Raw genomic sequence first — 24,304 nt, forward strand, 5'->3', positions numbered from 1 at the left:
TATTCAATCTAAATGTCTAAATCCAGATATTGCTGTATTTTAGTTAACAAGAGTGTACATGCTGAAATGTCTCACCTGCATGACCAGTGCTTTGAAAGTGTGAAACATGAAGGTTTTACTGCCAGACAGACATGTACATCTTACAAACATTCCTTATACCAAATATAGTTAGCCTATTGTTGATAGTATATGAGAAACAGACCTAATTACAAAAATAGAACATGACCAATGAACCATAAAAGTGAGATCAATGTCAGATGAACCCTGTCAGACAGCATAAACAAAATGCAATCATTCCATACACCAAATATCTGATTATCAGACAAAACCATTAAAACTTAACATTGACCAATAAACCATAAAAAATGAGGTCAAGGTCAGATGAACCCTGCCAGACAGACATGTACACCATGCAACCATTCTATACACCAAATATTATTAAGTCGACTTATTGATTATAGTATCTGAGAAACAAATGTAACCATGAAAACTTAACATTGAATAATGGACCATGAAAATGAGGTCAAGGTCAGATCAATCTTGCAGACAGAAATCTACACCTTACTATCATTCTACAAATCAAGTATAGTTAACCTGTTGCATGTAGTATCTGATAAACAGACAAAACCATGAAAACTTAACATTGACCAATGAACTATGAAAATGAGATCAAGTTCAGATGAAACCTTCTAGAGAGACAGACCTACACCTATTACTCATAATAAGTGAGTATTTCACATGCTTCTTTCATCACAGGCGAGACAAAGATATTCTTGTATTTGTTAACGCTATAACTGATCGAGTTTGATGATTCTAAGTTACCAGATGGTTTCACATCATTTTGCAAAAAAATAGAAAAGGGCTGTAAAAAAATCTGGGGGTATAGTTGTGGTATCTTTTAAAAAATGCAATTGACATTATGAATGAAATACATCTTTTATAATTTATTTCATTCAAAAGGGTATCTATCCCCATAGAGAATATTATCATAGTGAGAACAATATCTTCTTCTAAGTTCTAGCGATCCTTCATTTATTGAAGATTATTCGCCGGGCATATCCATATGCATATTCATGTAAATAGTTTTGGTATATATTTATAATAGAGTTATGTACCTTCTGCTGTACCTTATGTATTGCAAATGGTAGACTGCATCAGGATAAATTTATTGAAAAAAACACACTTGTAAAGATGCAAGCCTAGTTGATGAGGGTCGGGAAAGGGTATACATAATATAGAAAAATGGACATACAATAATGTATAGAAAAAATGGGGTGCTGAAATATAAAGAATAATGGTCTGAAAAATTAAACAATAAAGACATAAAGGACCCCCATCCAGACCCTCGTTGATTACCCGATTTTGTCGGTTTACATTTTTGTTGTGAATTCTAAATATTTTTATTTTTATTTTATAATATCAGATGAACATTTTGTCATTTTTCAATAACAATTAAAACTTCAATAAACATCCAAACATGCAAAATTATAACAAAATTAACACTTACGTCCGTGGGATATCCAATGAACGAAAACAAAAGTATCCAGTGAACGAAAACAAAAGCACTTTTCTTATGAAAGAGTCTCGAAAGATGTTTCGGGTCACCAATTTTCTGAGTGTTCTAAAATGTCCTTAGCATGTTACAATTTCCCAAAGTATGCTTATTTTTTTTTCACACCTAAATTATCGAGCACACCACTGCTCGGGTGTTGCTAAAAGGCGGAAACAGAATACGGAACGGAAAACGGAAACAGAAAGAATTTACATCTTTTCTTTTTGGTTATTAATTTTCGTAGACATGTTGTTAATAGTATATCACATGTCTACAAGATAGAAAAAAAAGAGAAATAAATTTAAGAGAAAAGATTAAAAAGCATAAAGTATTGAAATAAATGGCAGGAGATGAGTGAGCCTATGTTTTAATAACATATTTAATAAGGGCATGCATATTGTATAAAATTGAGAATGGAAATGGGGAATGTGTCAAAGAGACAACAACTCGACCATAGAGCAGACAACAGCCGAAGGCCACCAATGGGTCTTCAATGCAGCGAGAAACTCCCGCACCCGAAGGCGTCCTTCAGCTGGCCCCTAAAAAAATATGTATACTAGTTCAGTGATAATGGACGTCATACTAAACTCCAAATTATACACAGGAAACTAAAATTAAAAATGATACAAGACTAACAAAGGCCAGAGGCTCCTGACTTGGGACAGGCGCAAAAATGCGGCGGGGTTAAACATGTTTTTTGAGATCTCAACCCCCCCCTCCACCACCCCCCCCCCCCCCCCTATACCTCTAGCCAATGTAGAAAAAACAAACGCACAACAGTACGTACAGTAAAAATCAGTATAAGAGAAGTCCGAGTCCGATGTCAGAATAGGAAACAAAAGAAAATAAACAAAATGACAATAATACATAAATAACAACAGAGCTACTAGCAGTTACTGACATGCCAGCTCCAGACCTCAATTAAACTGATTAAAAGATTATGTCTTCATCATATGAATATCAGGCACAATCCCTTCTGTTAGGGGTTTAGTATTATACCGTCATAAAATATATGAGAAGAACCGTGGCATAACCCGTGTCATGCCAACAACTGGTTTTAGCCTAAATGTGTTTAATTCCGATGCAAAGACCCTATAAGTGGATTAATATTAAAGTCAAAATATGCAATCTTTAATGACCTGACAACAGTATCGTAACTATATCCCTTCTTAATAAGTCTGTTTAAAGGTTTTGTTAGCTTTTGAGGTGAATACTGACATGTTTGTGCTTTGTAAAGAATATTACCATAAAAGATTGGATGTGAAATACCCGAACGTATAAGATATCTGCATGTTGTAAGTTACTTAAACGTGTAAACCAATTGCAATTGTTTCTTCAGTTCATTTATTTTATATTCTACTTTTGCACTTAATTAGACCATGAACGCACGTCATTCATGCGATTCACTATATATATAGTCTGTTTGACTTTTCTGATTTTCCAAAAACAAAAACAAAAAAAAATGAATAAAAAGAAAAATGGATAAACGTCAATAAGACAGTAACCCAACAATACAAAACTAATCTACATACGGCCTAAAACGGTGGATATTTGCCTAGATTCTAGATAGGTTATGGAGTTTTTTGGGGAAATGCTTTCCATCAACTTGAAACCGCAGTACATGGATATACTATTTGCACACTTTTCAAGCTAGCTGTAGTCATGTCCTAGGATTTCTAAAAATCAACCTGTCCACAGTGCTTTGAATATCATGCCGATTAATTCTTCTTTGAAAATTCAGTCCCATTCAAGTAGCATTAAACGTTATTTTATAATAATACAATTGAAAATACGGTAACTCATTCATTTTGATGTTTTAAGCATTACTATAATTGAAAACATTAACATATATATGTATTTATATTAATTCATACTTAAGGAATCATGGAATTTAAAAGTTACTCTTATTTAAATTACTAGATTGAAAGCAGTGCTTTGTCAAGATAACTGAAAAAATCATTATTCTCTTCTTTTTTAATTTTTTTTTATGACGAACTTTATCTTATTCTACGCATCTGATCATTTGGGTGTTTCTACTGGCCAAACACCGATTACCTTATATATCATTTTTATTTAGACTAAATAACACAGAACCAAGGACAGTGTATTGAGGTACTCCTAAATCAATGGTAGGCCAGTTTGAGTTTGTCCGATTTACCTTGACTCTTTGCTTGCGGTAGCATAGGAATGAGCCAATCAAACATAATGTTTTACCTTATATCCCGTAACTGTTTGTTTTGATTTAAATTGCTAATGTGAGGCTGTGTCGAAGGCTTTTTCAAAATTTAATACAAATATATCTGTTTTGGTGTCCTTTATGACTGTTTTTGGCCCAATCATTGATGACAGTACATAGTTGTGTTTCACGACTGTGCTATTTACAAAAAGTATGTTGTTTTTCATTGATGATGTTACATTTGTATAATCATCTAGGTGACTCGTTATGTTGGAGCATACTATATGTTAGAGCCTCTGGCAGAGAATGCAAGTTAATGATATACTAAGCAGTAGTTTGCCGGTATCTAATGGTCAGCCTTCTTGAAAAAAGGTGAGAGTTTTTTACTCCATGTTGAAGGCGTTTGAGATGAAGAATAGCAATACAAGCACTGTTCCTTTGCTTTTTTGTGTGTTTTGTTTGCTGTGTATGTACTGCTTTTGTGTCATGGATGGATACCCCATATTCTTTGTTTTTCTTTTATTTTACATCTGTTCTTGTACATTCATCAGGTATTAAGCTGGTATTAGTGAATTATTGAAAAGGGCGACTAAAGTCAGATAGTTGCTTATTCATTTGAATTTTTTTAAGTATGCTAGAGCTTATATCGTCTGGCCAACATGCTTTTGATGTATTGATATAAAAATAAGAAAATGTGGTATGATTGCCAATGAGACAACTATCCACCAAAGTTCAATGAACCACGAGATAAACCCATACCGTATAGTTGGCTATAAGAGACCCGACATGATTGAAAAATATGAAACAATGCATTTGATAAAACTAACGGCCTAACTCATAACAAAATAATTTGCAAAAAACAAGTATTACAGACATGAACCAACGACAACCACTGAACTGCAGGATCAATCTGTACACACCCAACATCAAATAGAGTAAATTAATCGTTTTTACAATTTTATACCCTTAAAGGACACTAACTGTGACAAAACTCTTGCAACTTTTACTGTGTCCAGCTGTGTCCGCCTGTAGCCAGCAGATTCTATAAGTTTTATATAGAAATTACGTTGTGTCCACTTGTGTCTGCCTGTATCCCCTATTTCATAAAGTTTTATATAGAAATAGCACTGTGTCGAGCTGTGTCTGCCTGTAGCCAGCAGATTCTATAAGTTTTATATAGATATTACGTTGTGTCCACTTGTGTCCGCCTGTATCCCCAGTTTTTATAATTTTTATAAAGGAATAGCACTGTGTCCAGCTGTGTCCGCCTGTAGTCAGCAGATTCTATAAGTTTTATATAGAAATTACGTTGTGTCCACTTGTGTCCGCCTGTATCCCCAGTTTTTATAATTTTTATAAAGGAATAGCACTGTGTCCAGCTGTGTCCGCCTGTACACCAGATTCTATAAGTTTCAAAAAGAAATTACGTTGTGTCCACTTGTGTCCGCCTGTATCCCCAGTTTTTATAATTTTTATAAAGAAATAGCACTATGTCAAGCTGTGTCCGCCTGTAGCCAGCAGATTCTATAAGTTTGATATAGAAATTACGTTGTGTCCACTTGTGTCCGTCTGTATCCCCAGTTTTTATAATTTTTATAAAGGAATAGCACTGTGTCCAGCTGTGTCCGCCTGTAGCCACCAGATTCTATAAGTTTTAAAAAGAAATTACGTTGTGTCCACTTGTGTCCGCCTGTATCCCCAGTTTTTATAATTTTTATAAAGGAATAGCACTGTGTCAAGCTGTGTCCGCCTGTAGCCAACAGATTCTATAAGTTTTATATAGAAATTACGTTGTGTCCACTTGTGTCCGCCTGTATCCCAAGTTTTTATAATTTTTATAAAGGAATAGCACTATGTCCAGCTGTGTCCGCCTGTAGTCAGCAGATTCTATAAGTTTTATAAAGATATTACGTTGTGTCCACTTGTGTCCGCCTATCTCCCCCTATATCTTTAAGTTTTATATAGAAATTACGTTGTGTCCACTTGTGTCCGCCTGTAGGCCCCTATTTCTGTAATTTTTATATAGAAATATCACTGTGTCCAGCTGTGTCCGCCTGTAGCCAGCACATTCTATGTTTTATATAGAAATTACGTTGTGTCCACTTGTGTCCGCCTGTATCCCCCTATAGCTATTTCATAAAGTTTTATATAGAAATAGCACTGTGTCCAGCTGTGTCCGCCTGTAGCCACCAGATTCTATAAGTTTTAAAAAGAAATTACGTTGTGTCCACTTGTGTCCGCCTGTATCCCCAGTTTTTATAATTTTTATAAAGGAATAGCACTGTGTCCAGCTGTGTCCGACTGTAGCCAGCAGATTCTATAAGTTTTATATAGAAATTACGTTGTGTCCACTTGTGTCCGCCTGTATCCCCAGTTTTTAAATTTTTTTATAAAGGAATAGCACTGTGTCCAGCTGTGTCCGCCTGTAGCCAGCAAATTCTATAAGTTTTATATAGATATTACGTTGTGTCCACTTGTGTCCGTCTATCTCCCCCTATATCTTTAAGTTTTATATAGAAATAGCACTGTGTCCAGCTGTGTCCGCCTGAAGCCAGCAGATTCTATAAGTTTTATATAGATATTACGTTGTGTCCAGCTGTGTCCGTCTGTAGTCACTAGTTTTTATATATTTTATGTAGAAATAACATTGTGTCCAGCTGTGTCCGCCTGAATCCTAACTTTTATATAAGAAATAGCACTGAGTAACTGTATCCACTATTATTGATTGTTTATATATATATATATAACGCTGTTTATATTTGTACTCTTTTTGGTGAAGCCATACATACGTGTCCATGTATCCCCGGACACAAAATGCATGCTAACTATATTTTGCACCGAAAATAGGACATATCTAAAATAAGATCTAAAAAACATCACAAATGTATTATTGACTTGTGAATAATTCAACCTCAGTTGATGATGATCGTCAAAAAAGGGGGTACCTGGATCCGCCACTTCCTGATACCCTTAGAATAGCTCAAAATATGATGATATAATATATAACTATGCAAACACATGGCCAGTGAAAAAATAATTGATTAGTGTTACGTTTCATCTGGGACTATTATACTAACGTCAAAGGTTTCGCGTGAACATATTTCCTTAAATCAATGATGTACAAGAATATATATGGATTTTAGACTATAGATAAATCTATTCGATAATCATTATTTCATTGGTCTTGTATGTTGTATGTTTTATATGAATCTAATAATGAGTTTTTTTGTAAACAAGAAATTATGATATCTTTGTTTGAACTGAAGTATACGGAGTCTATGTATTGTTAATTAAGTAAGAGATAAAAAAAAACCATCATAATCATATGTATTGTTTATTTTCATTGTTTGTTATCAGAGAATATAATACGTGTGTTATGTGTCTCTGTTGTTATAGTATGTATTGTATGTTTATAAGCCATTGACCCATATATGTGCGTAACTGAGTGCTTTAAAATTTTCAATAAAGTTATAAAGTTAATTGTTTCTTTTGAACTCTTTGTAATTTGGATTTACGTTTTAGTATGTTATGACTCAAATATGAGAATTTAAGTCAAATCGGTGATCACCAGTGGCGGATCCAGAAATTTTCATAAGTGGGGGCCCACTGACTGCCTAAGAGGGGCCCGCCGTTCAGGTCATGCTTCAGTGATTCCCTATATTACCAACCAAATTTTTCCAAGAAAAGGCCCCCTGGGCCCCCCTCTGAATCCGCCTCTGATCACGAATTTCGAAAGATAATGCCCCTTTGAATTAAGGTTTTCATACTGTACGTTGCTACCTTTACATTGACGGAATTCGTACCTAGTCACTCCGACTTCGCTCTTTATATATAATATTTGCGCGCCATATTTTGTGTTACGCAACGTATTTTGTTTGTGGCTGAACACTGTGTTTTGCTTCTGTCTGTTTACAAGAAGACACATCAAGTCGTAGATTAATAGACGAAACAAAAAGGTTTTAGTTAAAGCGGATATTAACACAATGTATAACGCATACAAGTCGACTGGCATATATTTCCGCCCCAAAACATCTATGATACGCGCCCCCGTGAATGTATTGGGGTTTTTCATCATCTAATTATTGAATAGAGGCATGTCTAATGTAATCATATAAAACAAAGATGTTCATCCCCTGTTATCTTAAATATGCTTCTATCAAGTATGTATGTCATGTATGCAGGTATGTGACAGCTGTTTTATTTGGTTTAAACACTGACAAGCAACATGAGCAATTTGTTTTGTTTAATGTGTCCTTTTTGTTTCAACTGTTCCACCAGTTTTGTATTTTCTGTCAATGTAAATAAACTGGTGTTACTAGTGGGGCAGTAACTGATTACCTTTCAAGAGCACATGCAATCACCCCTGGTGTGTGTTAGGGTTATTATAACAATCTATGTATGGTAAATAGTTTTGATGTCAAAATTTTTATAAGGATGAAGTGTGAGTCAGACTCTCCTTCATTATCATCACCTTCAATATCAGAGTCAAGTTTGGTGATGTGTAAATTTTTATTGCTAATATCCGTATGTTCAGCACTCTCATTTTGTCTTGTCACTGCTGACCGCCGAATATTTGGGGTCCCTTTGTGGCTTTGTGTTTTTATGCTGACGAGTGTAGAAAATAGTTTGTGTAAATCAACTGTTAAAAACCACATGATTTATTTGATATTATATTCATTGACATTGTACATATTTTAAAACAGTCTGCAACGTTAAGCGGTAGCCCAAAGCCCAAGTATAGTAAAAATCTCATCGGATTTGTGCAGAAGCACTGGTGATTGCCCGATCCGTGAAGTGAACGTCTGAAATTGTTTGCTAAATTGTAGCCAGTATTTTATTGAATCTGAGAACAAGTTACAAAATTGTCCCGACCTTGTTTCCATCCGTTTACTGACGAAATCAAGAACGAGGCTCGACCATGTGCTTTCAATAAACAAAATCTATAAATGACAATGGTTTTCTTTTTAACGGCATGTAATAGTCCAAGTTGTGACTGAGTGCGGAAATACGAAGATAGATATATATATAAATCCTGTCAGTAAGTCAACGACAACAAATTGCTTACAAATGAACTACAAGTACCTGATGCAATAAAGCACTGACAAGATCAAGCTTAAATCTAAAAGGCGCTTGAAATACAGTAAATATTTGTGTGACTGTCAAGCGCTCAGACGATTTTTTAAAACCCGACTCTGATCAGGGCAAACTTTCCAAAAATTTACAGTCGCCAGATTTTCAATATTCTAATAGCCTAAATGGCGACCAGTTATGAATTTTTTGTCGACCATTTCAGTAGACTAAATTGAGGACTGCTTTATCACTTCCCCTGGCTAGGTATTTCTTTAGTCCGAGATTGGTCTGAGGTCCAACAGCTGCTTTGCGAGACAAGCTGGGGGTACATTAGTCAAATCATCACCTGGTTAAATCGGCAACTGGTCAAATCGGCACCTATTTAAAGTCAATTCGGCATCCGATAATATTTGATACAAAATATTTTATGAATCAATGGGTCACTGTGAAAACTGTCCAAATGTGAGAAAATAAAGGGTGGCAGGTAGATGAAACTTACATAAATGAAGAGATAAAAGAAAAATGAACAATTTAAAGCCTGGTTTATATGGATCCAAGGCCCTCAGTCAGCGCCAGAAGCAACAAAGTGGCGCATCAATTTTGGACAGGCAAATATCCACTTTTTGATATGGGACCAGCTCTGACGTCCCACGGCCCCAGCTTGTCTGGCAAAACAGCTGTTTGAAGTCAGAGCAATCTCGGACTAGTATTTCTTCTGATTGTGGGATTTTTGGTTGGCACCAATTTTGTACCTGGAGAGCATGATTTCCCCTTCAAAATTAATTACTGTACCAGCTTGGATTCAATGATGGTGACATTGTCATTAATGTAATAAATATATAAAGGCAGAATACAATGAGAGATAACATTAAAACCTCCAGTGGATCCCATCATGATACATGTGTTTACTACTTGTTGCTAAAAATAACCATGGCGTGCCATTGATACAAAAATGAAAAACAGTTAAATGGTAGTCAGAATTAGTCAGTCAGGTTCAATTATGTCAAAATAAGCTCAAATACAACACTGACATGACTGATGGCTTGAAAGTCAATAATCTTATCCCATTTGAATCCGTATTAATGCAATCTATAATTTGACCTTTATCTGGAGAACCTCCACATGAGTATATGATAGGTATATGTATTTTTCTCTATTACAGATGACAAAAAGATCTATTCACTGGTTTCGCAAAGGGCTGCGTCTCCATGACAACCCAGCTTTATTGGCTGCTTGTGAGAATGCTGTTGATGTTAAACCAATTTTCATCTTGGATCCATGGTTTGCCAGTAATGCAAGAGTTGGTGTGAATAGATGGCGATTCCTGTTACAGACACTACAAAACTTGGACCAAAGTTTGAAAAAATATAATTCTAGGTACATGTGTAATTTGAATTGGAACAAAATATGTGCAGTAATACATGTATATATTCACCAAGGAATTCTTATAACACTCTAAAAAAGTTTTTTAGATTTTTTTTTTTTTTTTGTATTTGACCCATTCTGTCAACTGTCCAGAATGTGTCATTGGGTAACCTTTATTTATGGCCCTGTTATACAACATCTTATTTTATTATTATAATCACCAAGATAAAACTATAAATTATGACCGCCATCATCATGATTATTGTGATTCTTAACTGAATCAACTTGTTTACTGTAAATATGATGGTATTATTTGATTATCTCCCCTTATATATTATTTGTCTACATTTACACTAGAAATTAGATGGACCTTGACAAAAATTCAATTTGAATAAATGTTTTTTAAAATCTTAAAACGGCTCACATTTAATACCTAGATAAAATATCCCAATGATCTGTTGCAAAAATAAAAATAAAAAAGTAAACATTTGAATAATATGTTGTGTTTTCTTGTAAAATATTTGAAAATAGATGAGGTTGGTCAGTTGGATATATAATTTTTCTATCGTTGAAATAAATAGGAATACAAGGAGATTTGCAAAACCTTTTTTTTTTTTAATTCTTGCATTGTATAATGTTACACAACAACTATTTTAATATATAAAAAACTCATCAAAGTTGCAATGTACCAGGCCTATAATTTGGTATGCCAGATGCACATTTCTTCTACAAGAGACTCATCAGTGACGCTCAAAAAAAAGGTTAAAAGGCCAATTGAAGTAGGAAGTTGCAAAGCATTGAAGATAAAAGATTCCAAATGGTTTTGTCATTTACAGCAAAGATAATCTATTCCTGGGGTAGAAAATCCTTAGTTTTTTCGAACAATTCAAAGTTTTGTCAACAGTTAATTTATTTATATTACAATATCAATGATAATTCATGTCAACATAGAAGTGTTGACTACTGGGCTGGTGATACCCTTGGGGAAGAAACCGCATCGACCCAGTGGTAGTAAAAATAAACTCATCACAGATACCAGGCTTATAATTTTGCACGCCAGACGCACATTTCGTCTACAAGGACTCATTATTGATGCTCGAATCAAAAAAGTTAAAAGGCCAAGTAAAGTACGAAGCTGATGAGCATTGAGGATAAAAAATTCCAAAAGGGTTTGCAAAATATGAGTGTCAGTTATATAACCAGAAACATAACGTTGATTTGATTTTTGATTTTTTTGGTGTTTTAACGCCACTTTTAAGCACCGCTTTTGGGTTATTTCGTGGCGGCCAGTTTTTATTGGTGGAGGAAGCCGGAGAAAACCACCGACCTTCGATAGGAAAACTGACAATCCTAGTCAATTAAGATTGGAGTCGAGTGCACCCGCACGAGCGGGGTTGAACTCACAACCTCAGTGTTGACTGGCTAGTGATTACAGTAGTAACTACTTAGACCACTCGGCCACCGAGGCCCCACATAACGTTGGTCATGTTGATATAAAGTTCTGTCTTAAGAAAAATCAGTGAACTCCTTTAAGTTACGCATTTACTTACAGGTTACATGTTGTTAGAGGTACTCCAGGAGAAGTTTTCCCTGAACTGTTCAAGCAATGGGAGACAACTCACTTGACCTTTGAACTTGACATTGAACCTTATGCCAAGGTCAGAGATGCTGCAGTTAAGTCACTGGCAGAAAAGTCAGGTGTTGAAGTGATGACATTTGTTTCCCATACTCTGTATGATACTGATAAGTAAGTTTTATATGGAGTTTACTCTAGTTTTCATATAGTCAGTTTTCCCTTCTGTTTTGTATTACACACAAAAAAGTCACTTGATAAGTCAGAAATCTATGCAATACAACAACTTATGGTGATGTCACCTTATGGTAGGTTTTCATCACGCTGAGGTTGTCGAAATAGGAAAGTGTGGTAAAAAATTTTATAAAGTCTAATAAAATTACATTATATTCCATTTGCTTGAATCAGTCAGGGGCGTTACTTAAACAAGTTATTTTTTTTGGTTACTTATATAGGTAATTTTTGTTTTTAAAAATTATTTAAATTACTCAATAGAGTTATTTTAAATTTCAATAGAAGCATGAACTAAATGTAGTTTTTATGAAATTTTACATTATTATATCATATAAAATTAAGAAATTATTAAATTTGAGAGGAGTATAGAGATACAAGGTTACTTTAAAAAAAAATGACAAAAATATTACTTGTTTAAGTTATTTTATACATCTTTGTAAGAATAAGTAATTGTAATTGTTTTGGGTTACAAATTATAAATAACTTCAAGTCTTAATTAAATCACAAGTTTCTATCTATTTATATCTGTCTACCTCAAGAGTTTCAAGTAAAATGATATTTTAATAGTCCCAAGAGACCAATTTTTTACCAAGAAGCGTCAATATGAAAGATAAGTGTGTCAGAAAGGCAATTGATGTTTCAGGAGGATTAGTTTTTATACTTCATGGGAAAAATAGTCAAATGTCTGTGAAAATTTGCTAAAGCTAGTAAAATCTGTATGAATGGACACCTATAAAAATAATACTTACAAAAGTTACTTATATAAGTAATATTTAAAATAGCATCGTTTTCAACATAACTTGTATATGTAATTTTAAAAGTTACTTGTTTAAGTAATGCCCCTGACTGTGAATTCACCTGTGTGAAAAACTAGGGATTTGCATAAAAGATGTCACATGATAGGACTTTTTCAACCACCCAATTGAAACAACACCTCCCTCAGGACTATCCTATTGATGATTCTTGTATGTGATTGTTCAATAGCATCCATTACAGCCTGTGAATATTTTTTATCATAATCATACCCATTCCTTTCTGTGCATTCTCACTTCATTTTGTTTAAAATTTGGTTACATCTTTTCAACACCTATTGTTGTATGTCATCAGATGAGTGAAAATACGGGTATTGTTTCACTTATGAAATATTAGCATTTGTCCAGGTTGCACAAAGTATTGGGATGGTGTACAGGTGAGGAAGCAACAAATGTCAAAAATATATTGATATCCATTGTGAAAATGAAAAGTTCTTTGCATAGGGCCAAAAATAAAATTTGAATTATTTGATGTTTCCTACCTACCCACCTAAAAGGCAGCCTACCTGAAAAATTTTATGACACAATCATTTCAAATTTTGTGTTTAAAGATTTCTTCCTGGTCTTACATCGTTTTCTTAACTAAAAACTAAAACATATAACTTATGTAGTTGGCCAAAAAAATAAAAAAATTCCCTACCTACTTACCCAACTGTAGAAGACATGGGTAGGCAACATCAAACAAGGAATTTTTTTAGAGTGGCCTATGGTATGTGTTTTGCTGTGTTATTTTTGAGTATGTGTTATTTATGTGTTATTTTTGAGTATGTGTTATTGAGTATGTGTTATTTTTGAGTATGTGCTATTTTTGAGTATGTGCTATTTTTGAGTATGTGCTATTTTTGAGTATGTGCTATTTGGATATTTCAGTTTATTCTCTTTTGTATGTTACAATGCTATATAGGTATGCAGTCAGATATTCATGATATTCATGATATTTTATAAATTTTGAGAAAATATCTTTTCAATTTATATTTGGACAAATAATCTCATTAATAAATATCAGAATTCTTTAATAATCAGGGTTATCATGATTAAAAGCCAGAAGAAAAAAATGTTGATAATAATGATAAAATTTTGCCAAAATTATACACATGTAGTAATAAAAATAGTATTCAAACATATGCATTTTTATGGTATTTTAACAGAAATACTTTTAAATTTCTTATTGATTTACAATGAAACAAAATGCTACATGTACATAATAGATAAAAACATCTGTCCCTTATCATGCAAATATTTTCACAGACATGCGGTATAACAAACAATATTATTGATCTGTGAAATGTTTTATTTCTATTTTGTACATTGAAAATTTTAAAGTATATAAGATGTTATATAAATATATATTGTGAAATTTAAAGTTTACAAAATAAGAACTAAAACAAATTTTGAAAAAGTTAATGTGTTAAACAACATTTTATGATGAATGAGGATATCATTTTCCCCTCGTTTACAACTTTTTAAGTCTTGGTTAAAAATGAACTTGGTCTATTTTTGTACAAATCACATCTTATGATGGTGTTTTGCTAAAAATTTTCAGTTTTATTTTTTTATCCTTATTTACATCTTGTTTTAGCTCACCTGGCCTGAAAGGCCAAGTGAGCTTTTTTCATCACTTGGCTTCTGTCGTTGTCGTCGCTAACTTTTACAAAAATTTTATTCTCTGAAACTACAGGGCCAAATTAAATCAAACTTGGCCACAATCATCATTGGGGTATCTAGTTTTAAAAATGCGTCCGATGACCTCGCCTGTCAACCAAGATGGCAGACATGGCTGAAAATAGAACTTAGGGGCAAAATGCAAGTTTTGTCTATTATTTTGAAAACCGTTATAAATAGAGAAAATAAGACATGAGCAAAAGTTCAGAATGTTGAGCTCTACCAATTGTCTGTATACACCAAAACTGTCAGACGACTTCTAATAGGAGTTATTTCCCTTAAATGACAATTTTTATACGACAGCAAAAGTTTTTGCGGTCATATATTGGTATCACGTAATCGTCGGCGTCATCCGAAGACATTTGGTTTCCGGACAATAACTTTAGTTTTAAGTGTATGGATCTCTATGAAATTTAACCAAAAGGTTCAATACCACAAAAGGAAGGTTGGGATTGTTTTTGGGGGTGATGGTCCCAATCGTTTAGGAATTAGGGGCCAAAAAGGGGCCAAAACATGCAAAACATAGTTTCAGGACAATAACTTGTGTATAAGTATTTTGATTGCTCTGAAATTGTACCACAAGGTTCAATACACAAGTAGAAGGTTGGGATTGTTTTTGGGGGTGATGGTCCCAACCGTTTAGGAATTAGGGGCAAAAAAGGGTCTAAAACAAGCATTTTTCTAGTTTTTATACGTCCGTTTACGGGACGTATTATGGTATACCATTGTCCGTCTGTCCGTCCGTCGTCAACATGTCGGACATTAACTCAAAAACGCTTAAACCAATTTGCATAAAACTTTGGTGAATTGTTTATATCTATTGACGTGAGCTCCCTTTCGTTTTTTATAAATTTTAGATTTTACGGTTCCTAGTTATGGGGTTTTATTCATTAAAAAAAGGGGGATTTTCCAGTTTTCGGACAATAACTTTCACCAACTTGCAAGAAATTGTGGTGAAAAGTTTATATCTATTGACATAGCTCCCTTTTGATTTTTATATATTTTAGATTTTACGTTTCCGAGTTACAGGGTTTTATTCATAAAAAAAGGGGGATTTTCCAGTTTTCGGACAAAAAATCAAAAATGCTTTCAGCAATTCTTATGAAACTTTGGTGAATTGTTTATATCTATTGATGTAAGCTCCGTTTAGAATTAATTGAACTTTATTTGTTTATAGTCTGACAACAGATTTACTAAGTATTGCGCAACAGCACAGTGTATTGCACAACAGCAAGAAATCCTTAATTGAATATTAATTCAATTCATATAACCAATTTCAAGTTCTTTGACTACATTTATTCAGAAACCTATAATATGTCAAACATTTAATTACAATCCAAATTCAGACCTGTATCAAGCTTGAATATTGTGTCCATTTTTGCCCCAGCTGTTCAGGGTTGGACCTCTGCGGGCGTATCCAGCTGCGCTCAGCGAAGCAGTTTATTAGACAATAACTTGTGTTTAAGTGTATGGATGTCTTTTAATTTGGACCACATTTTACAAAAAGAAAATTCCTTCAAAATTATTTTTTTTGGAAAGGTGGGGGGGGGGGGGGGGGGGGGGGGTAAAAAAAAAATTTTTTTGGGGGGAGGCAATTTTTTTTTCCCTCAAGATTTAAGAAATTGTCAATTTTCCAAAGAAAAAAATTGGGGGTCACAATTTATTTTGCTAATTCTTTGTATATAGTCTGAAAACAGATTTACTAAGTATTGCACAACAGCACAGTGTATTGCACAACAGCAAGAAATCTTCAATTGAATATAAATTCAAATCATACAACCAATTTCAAGTTCTTTGACTACATTTATTCTGTGTCAGAAACCTATAATGTGTCAAATATTTAATTACAATCCAAATTCAGACCTGTATCAAGCTTTGAATATTGTGTCCATTTTTTCCCCAACTGTTCAGGGTTGCACCTCTGCGGTCGTATCCAACTGCGCTAGGGGAAGCAGTTTATTACCTTTTTTTTTAATTTTTGCCTATTATCTTGAAAACTATAATAGACAAGTTAGACAAATAAGTCTGCATGGTCAAAATCGTCTGACGACTCCTTATTGTAGTTATTGCCCTTTAATGACGATTTTTACCATTTTTTGCGTTTTGCCTTATACGATCAAAAATTATAATAGATAAATAGACAATTTAAATCACAAGAATGATCAGTAATGCAAGATCTACTAACAAGTCAAATTGTGCCGATATAGTTAATAGACTGTCACTCTTTATAGGAGTGATTGCTCTTAAATGAGGATTTTTTTTTGCCCTCTTTTGTGGTTTTGAGCAAAAACTAAAGAATATAGAGAGAAATAAAACAGACAAAATGATCAGCAGTACAAGATCTACAAAACAGAGATTTTTGTCATGAATTCTGTTTTTGTCTACATTGTTGGAGAGTGTCCTTTGTTGAATATGAACATAGACCAAGGTAAGCGACACAGGGTCTTTAGAACCTTTAGTTTTTATTGTTCCGGCTGCCTCCCCTGACACATCCATTGCACACTTTGTTAATCTGCAACTAATTGAAAAGAGCTTGAGAGAATTCAATCAAGTTTGATGCTATTTTACTTCATATCTGATATTTTGATTTTTGATCTGAGTGATTTTTGGGGTTTCCCATATCACAACAATGACTTGACTTGTCCATGTCAGCTTATGTCAGTTTGTTTATCCACAACTCATTGCTCATATTATTCAGAGCCATCCTTGGAAGACTCCCACATGTTTTAGACTTATATGCAGAAGTCTTATTCCCAACTTTTATGACTTTTTCCCTCTCCTTTCACCTACCGGTTTATCTCTTGTGAAAAGTCAACAAATTTTGATGGCAGGAATTTCAACCATACACGCGGGAGTGTGGAAATGTCAAAATTCTTCAATTGACCAAGGACAAGTACTATACAAAAAATCTACTTCCCTGTATTTTTTTTTTTACTTTTCCCTACTGGTTGTGCTATTACAGATATTACTTGTCCAAAACATATTTACTTTTCTGGGAGATTTTAGGAGAAATTGGGCATGAGATTTTCCCATCCTTGACACATACATTTTTTGACAGCTCACAAATTTCATGCTGCACACATATATATGCATGTATATGTATAATGAAAATTTTGATGTTTATTGAAGTGCATACAAATTATGATTTTGGAATAACCTTATTTAGGTATTCTTGAGAATAAAGTGTTACAAACCAATACATAATCATTTTTAAGACAATCAAATCCAATATGGTGCCTAAAAAAACTAGCCAAACTAATGATAGGTCATCCTTGCCTTTCAGAAGGGAGCTGCAGTCAAATTTTTAGTATATTTACATTAAGGATGTACCATAAATTACAAAAAATACTATTTAATTTCCTACACAAATATTGTGTTAGGGAGAGTACTCACTTTTCAAGTTTTCTGGAAAAAATAGCACTATACTTGTATTAATATTTAGAAATGTTGTTTTCCTACAATTTTTTTCTCTCTTTGACACAATGTTTGATAATAATTGAAATTGAAATGTTTTTGCCTAAAATGTTATAATTTATTGCAGAGTTATCAAAGCTAATGGTGGAAATCCTCCATTGACCTACCAGCGTCTACAAACAGTTCTCTCAAAAATGGGAGCACCTCCTAAGCCTGTTGAGGGACCAAGAGGTAATTTAGTCTTTTCTGTTATACCTTTGTTAACAGTTCCAAATAAATCAGGGTTATTTCTGAAATGACTATAAACCTGTCTTGACATTACACATATCAGTCAAAGGAAAATATTTTTCCTCTCAAAATTGTCAAATTTAAAATATTGATGTTTACACAGCTTTTTTGAAATTTAACCATCATAAGTGGATAAATTTTGTTTATTGGGTGAAGTGGTAGAATCCGTTTCTCTATATATATAATGATACAAAGGAAAATGTTAAGTGATATGTACCATTTAGATATGACAGGAAATTTCATGTGATATATTTAATCAATAATTATAGTGTTATTTACTGGGTGAAGTGGTAGAATCCGTTTCTCTAATGATACAAAGGAAAATGTTAAGTGCTATGTACCATTTAGATATGGAAGGAAATTTCATGTGATATATTTAATCAATTATAGTCTGGACAATGGGTTCACAGAATAGACAATAATGGGCAAAAAGTGCAGAATAAAGGATTAATATATTAAAGAATAGAGAAAAATAGGCAAAAAAATTTAAAGAATAGAGAAAAATGGGCAAAAAATATAAAAAATAGAGAATAATGAGAAAATAAACAAAAGATGGAGAAAAATGTACCTAAAAATTAAAGAATAAAGAATTGGGGGACCCTATCCAGACCCTCATCAATATTTGGTGTATTAAAATTGATCAAACTGATCATAATTGTCAATGATTTTTATAAATCCAGAAAGAATTAATTAGAAAATGTTTATTATTAACTTGGTCATCATAAATTTATGGATTTATAAAACAAACAATTTTGTGACATTTCTTTCGCTTATATTAAAGAGGTTTCCTTCTTTTAGATTATTAATTTGCCGTTTAGTCTTTAACACCACTGAACCCAAAAAGAAGCTGAAGGTTTTTATCCAGTTTGGATGTTACTGTCAATATGTGTAACAAATGATTAATATACAGTCAGTTATAACAGGTTAAAAAGGATGGATATGGTATAAATGTACCCCAAATCTAGCTCCCTATGGACTCAAGTCAATGCAAATATGTTTCTATGCTTTTCCTAAGCAAGAAACCCGGTTAAGGGTTATCCATTTTTGCCTTTTATAGAATTTGATGCCGACAGCAGATCATTGGCAGTATGTTAAATTAACTCAACTTGTAAATACATACTATTTACTATGAATATTTCTTTTAGTGGATTGCGGAAAAATTGTTTTTGTTGGATATGTGATTTCATGGTTTTGCCTAAGACTACGTACCACATAGTATTTGGTTTCTTGCATTGTTAGTTTGCTGTCTCATTGAAGTTTACACAGCATTACTGTACTTTTAATTCACACAACAAATATATGTAAAAGAATTCTTAAAACTTAACATGGAAAATAACAGGGAGTCTTTGATGATCAGTACTGTGTCCATAATTAACCTATGAATCATTTTCAAATATAGGAATCTTTCTCTTGATTTTTCATCAATTTAGCAGGCCAATCTAGAAGTCTGCATGACATTACAAGCTGACTTAATAGCAAATAGAGTAGATCTTCCACTTCCTCCAGCTTTATGTCCCTCCAATACAGTAAGAACAAAGCATCTTTGTCATGGTTCTAAATCTTCAATTATTTATTTTCAATTCATCTAATGACCATAACTGTACCAATTTTTTTTAATTTAGAAATAAAGACCAAAATAGCAGCCAATCATGATACAGAGTATGGTGTACCAACCATGGCTGACCTTGGGAAGGATGATGCTGAATGTGGACCACTGCTGTTTCCTGGTGGTGAAACAGAGGGTCTGAAGAGACTGGATACTATGATGAAGAAAACAGTACTAATATTTATTATATTGTTTATTTGTATGTTGCTGTGAAACATCCATTTTTTCTTGAATATGCATAAAATATTTGCCTCTGGATATCAATCTAACAACAACCAACATTGGCAGAAGACACGTACTGGGAATTTTTATAAATTGTTATCTTTTAAAAAATTTTGGGGTTCGAAATGAGCTGATAAAACCATCGCAACAATTTCCCACTTTATAGTATTATAACATCATAATATATAGTAAATCTTGTCCAATTCAGTGACAAATCTTGGTTGTATGCATTTCCCTACAATATAAGCACATTTGATGTAGTAATCAAAGCTTCATTTTCATTGGCCAAAAATAGGCCTTCACACCCTTTCTCCTTCAATATTCAAATATTCAAATGTGATTGGTATTTGTCTTATGAAAAAAAATGTAATCGCAATGTTAGTATTCTTACAATTTTTCAGAATTGGGTGTGCAAGTTTGAAAAGCCCAAAACAGAGCCTAACACCTTGGCACCATCCACAACCGTGTTAAGTCCATACTTAAAATTTGGCTGTGTTTCTGCAAGAACCTTCTACCATGAGGTACAGAAAGTTTACAGCCAAAACAAGGTGAGCATGTGAAATTAAGGCTTGGTAACCATGGATACTGATTAATAGTGAACTTAACACTGATCATGAACAACAGGAAATGAAGTTTGGACCAGTTAATTGTTTATACTCTAATAATATAAATTAAAGTTTCTGAATAAAAAATTGGATTGAGACAAGTACTAAATAACTGTTGGAATAAGGAGGCTAGGAGAGGACCGGGTATCTGTTAAATAATGAGCAGAGTTAAGATGAGTTAACTTTTGAATAATGAAAAGAGTTAGAGTCATTAGTATTTTTTTAATGATGTACCTAGCTATGATTAGACTATTTATGAATAATAAACTAGTTTGAACCTGGTAACTGCTTAAAGTGGACCAAGCTTCTTCCTCAAGTTTTGTGTTTAGCCATTTATCAGAAACCAATGATTACATAATACCAATATTTCACAACTAAAATCTTCTGTATGATGAGATAAACAATGTTAGGACTGTGTCTGTTGTTTTATTAAGAATATTCTGAAATGGAATTATGGAGGTACTGAAATATATCAGGATATTCTCAATTCAATTTATGGAGCCTGAATGATTTCAGGATATCCTGAAATTGAATTATGGAGGTCCTGAAATATTTTCAGGATATCATGAAAGTGAATTTAGGGAACTACTGAAATTGACTTATGGAGCTACTGAAATTGAATTATGGAGCTACTGAAATATTTTCAGGTAATAATGAAATTGAATTATGGAGCTACTGAAATATTTTCAGGTAATAATGAAATTGAATTATGGACCTACTGAAATATTTTCAGGTAATAATGAAATTGAATTATGGAGCTACTGAAATATTTTCAGGTAATAATGAAATTGAATTATGGAGGTACTGAAATATATCAGGATATTCTGAATTCAAATTATGGAGATCCTGAATAATTTCAGGATGTTCTGAAATCAAATTATGGAGCAGGGCCCACGCTAGCAGGCGACTGGGCGAAAAAGTCGCTTTCCCGTCCATCACTTTGCTTTGCCCGACTGTCAAAAGTGATATCTAGTTGCCCTGGTGTTCACAATAGTCTCTTTCGTCATTGGTAATTTCCTCTTTTTACCAAGTCAATGAAACAGCATATTTTTCATTTAAAAGTGAAGAAATTCAGACATTAACGATTTATTTCTTTAGAAAAGATGTGAAAGTATTGACTGTACAGATTGGTCGTATGTTATATCAGAGAAACAACTTTTATGAAGTATTTTCTTTCACTTCCGGTACTTGTTACTCGAGATAGTATATATCAAAACATTCTGATTTTCGGCAAAATAAGTTTGTTACTTCGTTAGAAAGTGATCAAAATTGCCATTAGTTAATGCTTGATCCATTCATTGCATTAAATGCGTCATATTCCTTTTCGAATCGCTTGTCAAACATTGTTTATTCTCGTAAATTTTCTTCGTCCGCCATTGAAATATTTGTACGAATCACTGATCAGAGGTGGGATTCATCGAAAGCGGACCAGCTATGACCGAAATCCGTATTCTTACTATAATAACTACAGATGCCTGAATTGAACAGCTGACAAAAGAATAATGACCCCAAAAGTGAAAATTACGCATTCCACACGCATTAACAGACTTTTGGTTAGATCTCCTTGCTAAATGTATATATTTCCATGTAAATGCATGGTTTCAGTTTATTGATCAAAGTTGCTTAACTTTGTTAAATTTTATATCTTTTTAATGAGAAACAATGAATTTCATTAAGATGATAAACAGCATAGTTTTTTAATTGCATTTTAATTGATATAGGATACTTTCTTTTCCTTTTCGATATAAAAAAGTTCTTTGTTGTGCTAGATATTTAGTTGGTAGATTCTGACAAGAGGACTATATAATTGTGCAACTATAAATGACTATTTAAGACATAAACTGAAACAACTGTTACTTTAGTTGACTCTGGTATAAATTGAACACCTATACAAAAAAAAAGGATACATATGGCCCTTTATATTATAGTAAAAACCAAATATTGTAGTGCCGCAAGCGAACGAGCACTTCTCTTTCAAATCTCACCACTTCTCCCTACCATTTTCAAAAAGAGAAGTCACTTCTCCCTATGATTTTGAAGTAGTGTGAGCCCTGATAGAGGTCCTGAATATTTTCAGGATGTCCTGAAATTGAATTATAGAGATCTTGAAATATTTTCAGGATATCCTGAAATTGAATTATGGAGGTCCTGAAATAGTTACTGGATATTCTGAAATCAAATTATGGAGGTACTGAAATATTTCAGGTGGTCCTCAATGATTTATAGATGTCCTGAAATCGAATTACGAAGGTCCTGAACCTAAAATACACTAACTTTGACTAAATCTATGCCTCAATTGATATTGGTCCATGCAAACAAATATCATCTTGAAACATCATGTTTTGAATAGAAGGCTAGAGTATAATAGAATTTAGAATTGAATAATAATAATATATTTCTTTCAGAATCACACTCAGCCCCCAACATCATTATTAGGACAGTTATTCTGGAGGGAATTTTATTATGTCATTGCCTCTGTGTCACCAAACTTTGACAAGATGGAAGGGAATCCAATCTGTACACAGGTCGACTGGGATGATAATACGGAATACTTAAATGCTTGGAGAGAGGTGAGTATAACACATTTAATTTAGATGAATTTTAGGACAACAAAAAAAACAGCCATAAAAAATGTTGAGAAATAAGAAACCAACTTAGAATAAGTTGATTGAATTCATCAGGGACTACCCTTCAAAAATTGGCAGCATCAAATATTTGTCTTCATATTTCAAAATAGTTGCGGCAAATTCCCAATTTTTGACATTTTTACCTCATGTATTATAAGAACTTTAGATATAATGTTTGGTATGTGAAAAACCTACATTATAACCTTGTTTACAATTAAATGCCTTGATCATTCAGGCAAGTAAAAAAGGCATGATTCGGTTGGCATTTGATCTATTGCAAATAATCAATCAATCATTTATATAAAATAAACCACATCTATAGATAACGTTGGTAAATTTGTTTTAAGTTGGATGTGTTTTCTGGTGTCCGATGTATGTGTCTTCAATGTACATTTATTTGCGAGTGATTCATCTGTAGATAATATCTTATTGCCTATTTTAATTTTCGAATGTTCAGTAAATTACTGATATTATGTTACTTTTAACTCTTTAGACTCAGTTGAATTTGAAGGAGAAAAAAAAAGACACCTGTTTTTTTTTAGCTCACCTGGCCTAAAAGGCCACGTGAGCTTTTCTCATCACTTGTCGTCCTTCGTCGTTAACTTTTACAAAAATCTTCTCCTCAGAAACTACTAGGCCAAATTAAATCAAACTTGGCCACAATCATCATTGGGGTATCCAGTTTATAAAATGTGTCCCATGACCTCGCCTGCAAACCAAGATGGCCGACATTGCTAAAAATAGAACAGAGGGGCAAAATGCAAGTTTTGTCTATTATTTTGAAAACCATTATAAATAGAGAAAATCAGACTGAGCAAAAACGTTCAGAATGTTGAGCTCTACCAATTGTCCATATATGCCAAAACTGTCAGAGGACTTCTAATATGAGTTATTTTCCTTAAATGACAAATTTTACCTTTTTTTTTTATTTTTGCCTATTATCTTGAAAACTATAATAGATGGAGAAAAATTTTAAATTGTAAAAATGATCAGCAAGCAGGGGTGTGGAAATATTTGTTGTGACCAGTTGTCCCCGGGCAAGTGAAATTGTAAATTTGACTTGTCCGGAAGTAAAGTTACTTGCCCTGATTTCTTAAT

The 24,304-nt window shown here is 33.3% G+C and overlaps 1 protein-coding gene across 2 annotated transcripts in view; it reads left to right on the top strand.

Annotated features, from left to right (window-relative positions):
• The first annotated feature begins 7,574 nt into the window (after positions 1-7,574).
• LOC127705776 (cryptochrome-2-like) overlaps positions 7,575-24,304 on the top strand; it is a 28,460-nt gene continuing 11,730 nt past the window's right edge. Inside the window, exons 1-7 of one of the 2 annotated variants that reach the window (XM_052210132.1) lie at positions 7,575-7,684; positions 9,961-10,175; positions 11,716-11,910; positions 17,986-18,089; positions 19,769-19,923; positions 20,376-20,522; positions 22,985-23,149. In XM_052210132.1, the coding sequence (XP_052066092.1) occupies positions 9,961-10,175; positions 11,716-11,910; positions 17,986-18,089; positions 19,769-19,923; positions 20,376-20,522; positions 22,985-23,149 (981 nt within the window). In that variant the 5' untranslated portion in view covers positions 7,575-7,684. Of the gene's footprint in view, positions 7,685-8,919; positions 9,063-9,960; positions 10,176-11,715; positions 11,911-17,985; positions 18,090-19,768; positions 19,924-20,375; positions 20,523-22,984; positions 23,150-24,304 lie in introns of those variants that run through there. The other variant, XM_052210131.1, reaches the window with a different exon arrangement.

This window comes from Mytilus californianus, unplaced genomic scaffold (genome assembly GCF_021869535.1).
Source record: "Mytilus californianus isolate M0D057914Y unplaced genomic scaffold, xbMytCali1.0.p SCAF_6, whole genome shotgun sequence".
NCBI lineage: Eukaryota > Metazoa > Mollusca > Bivalvia > Mytilida > Mytilidae > Mytilus > Mytilus californianus.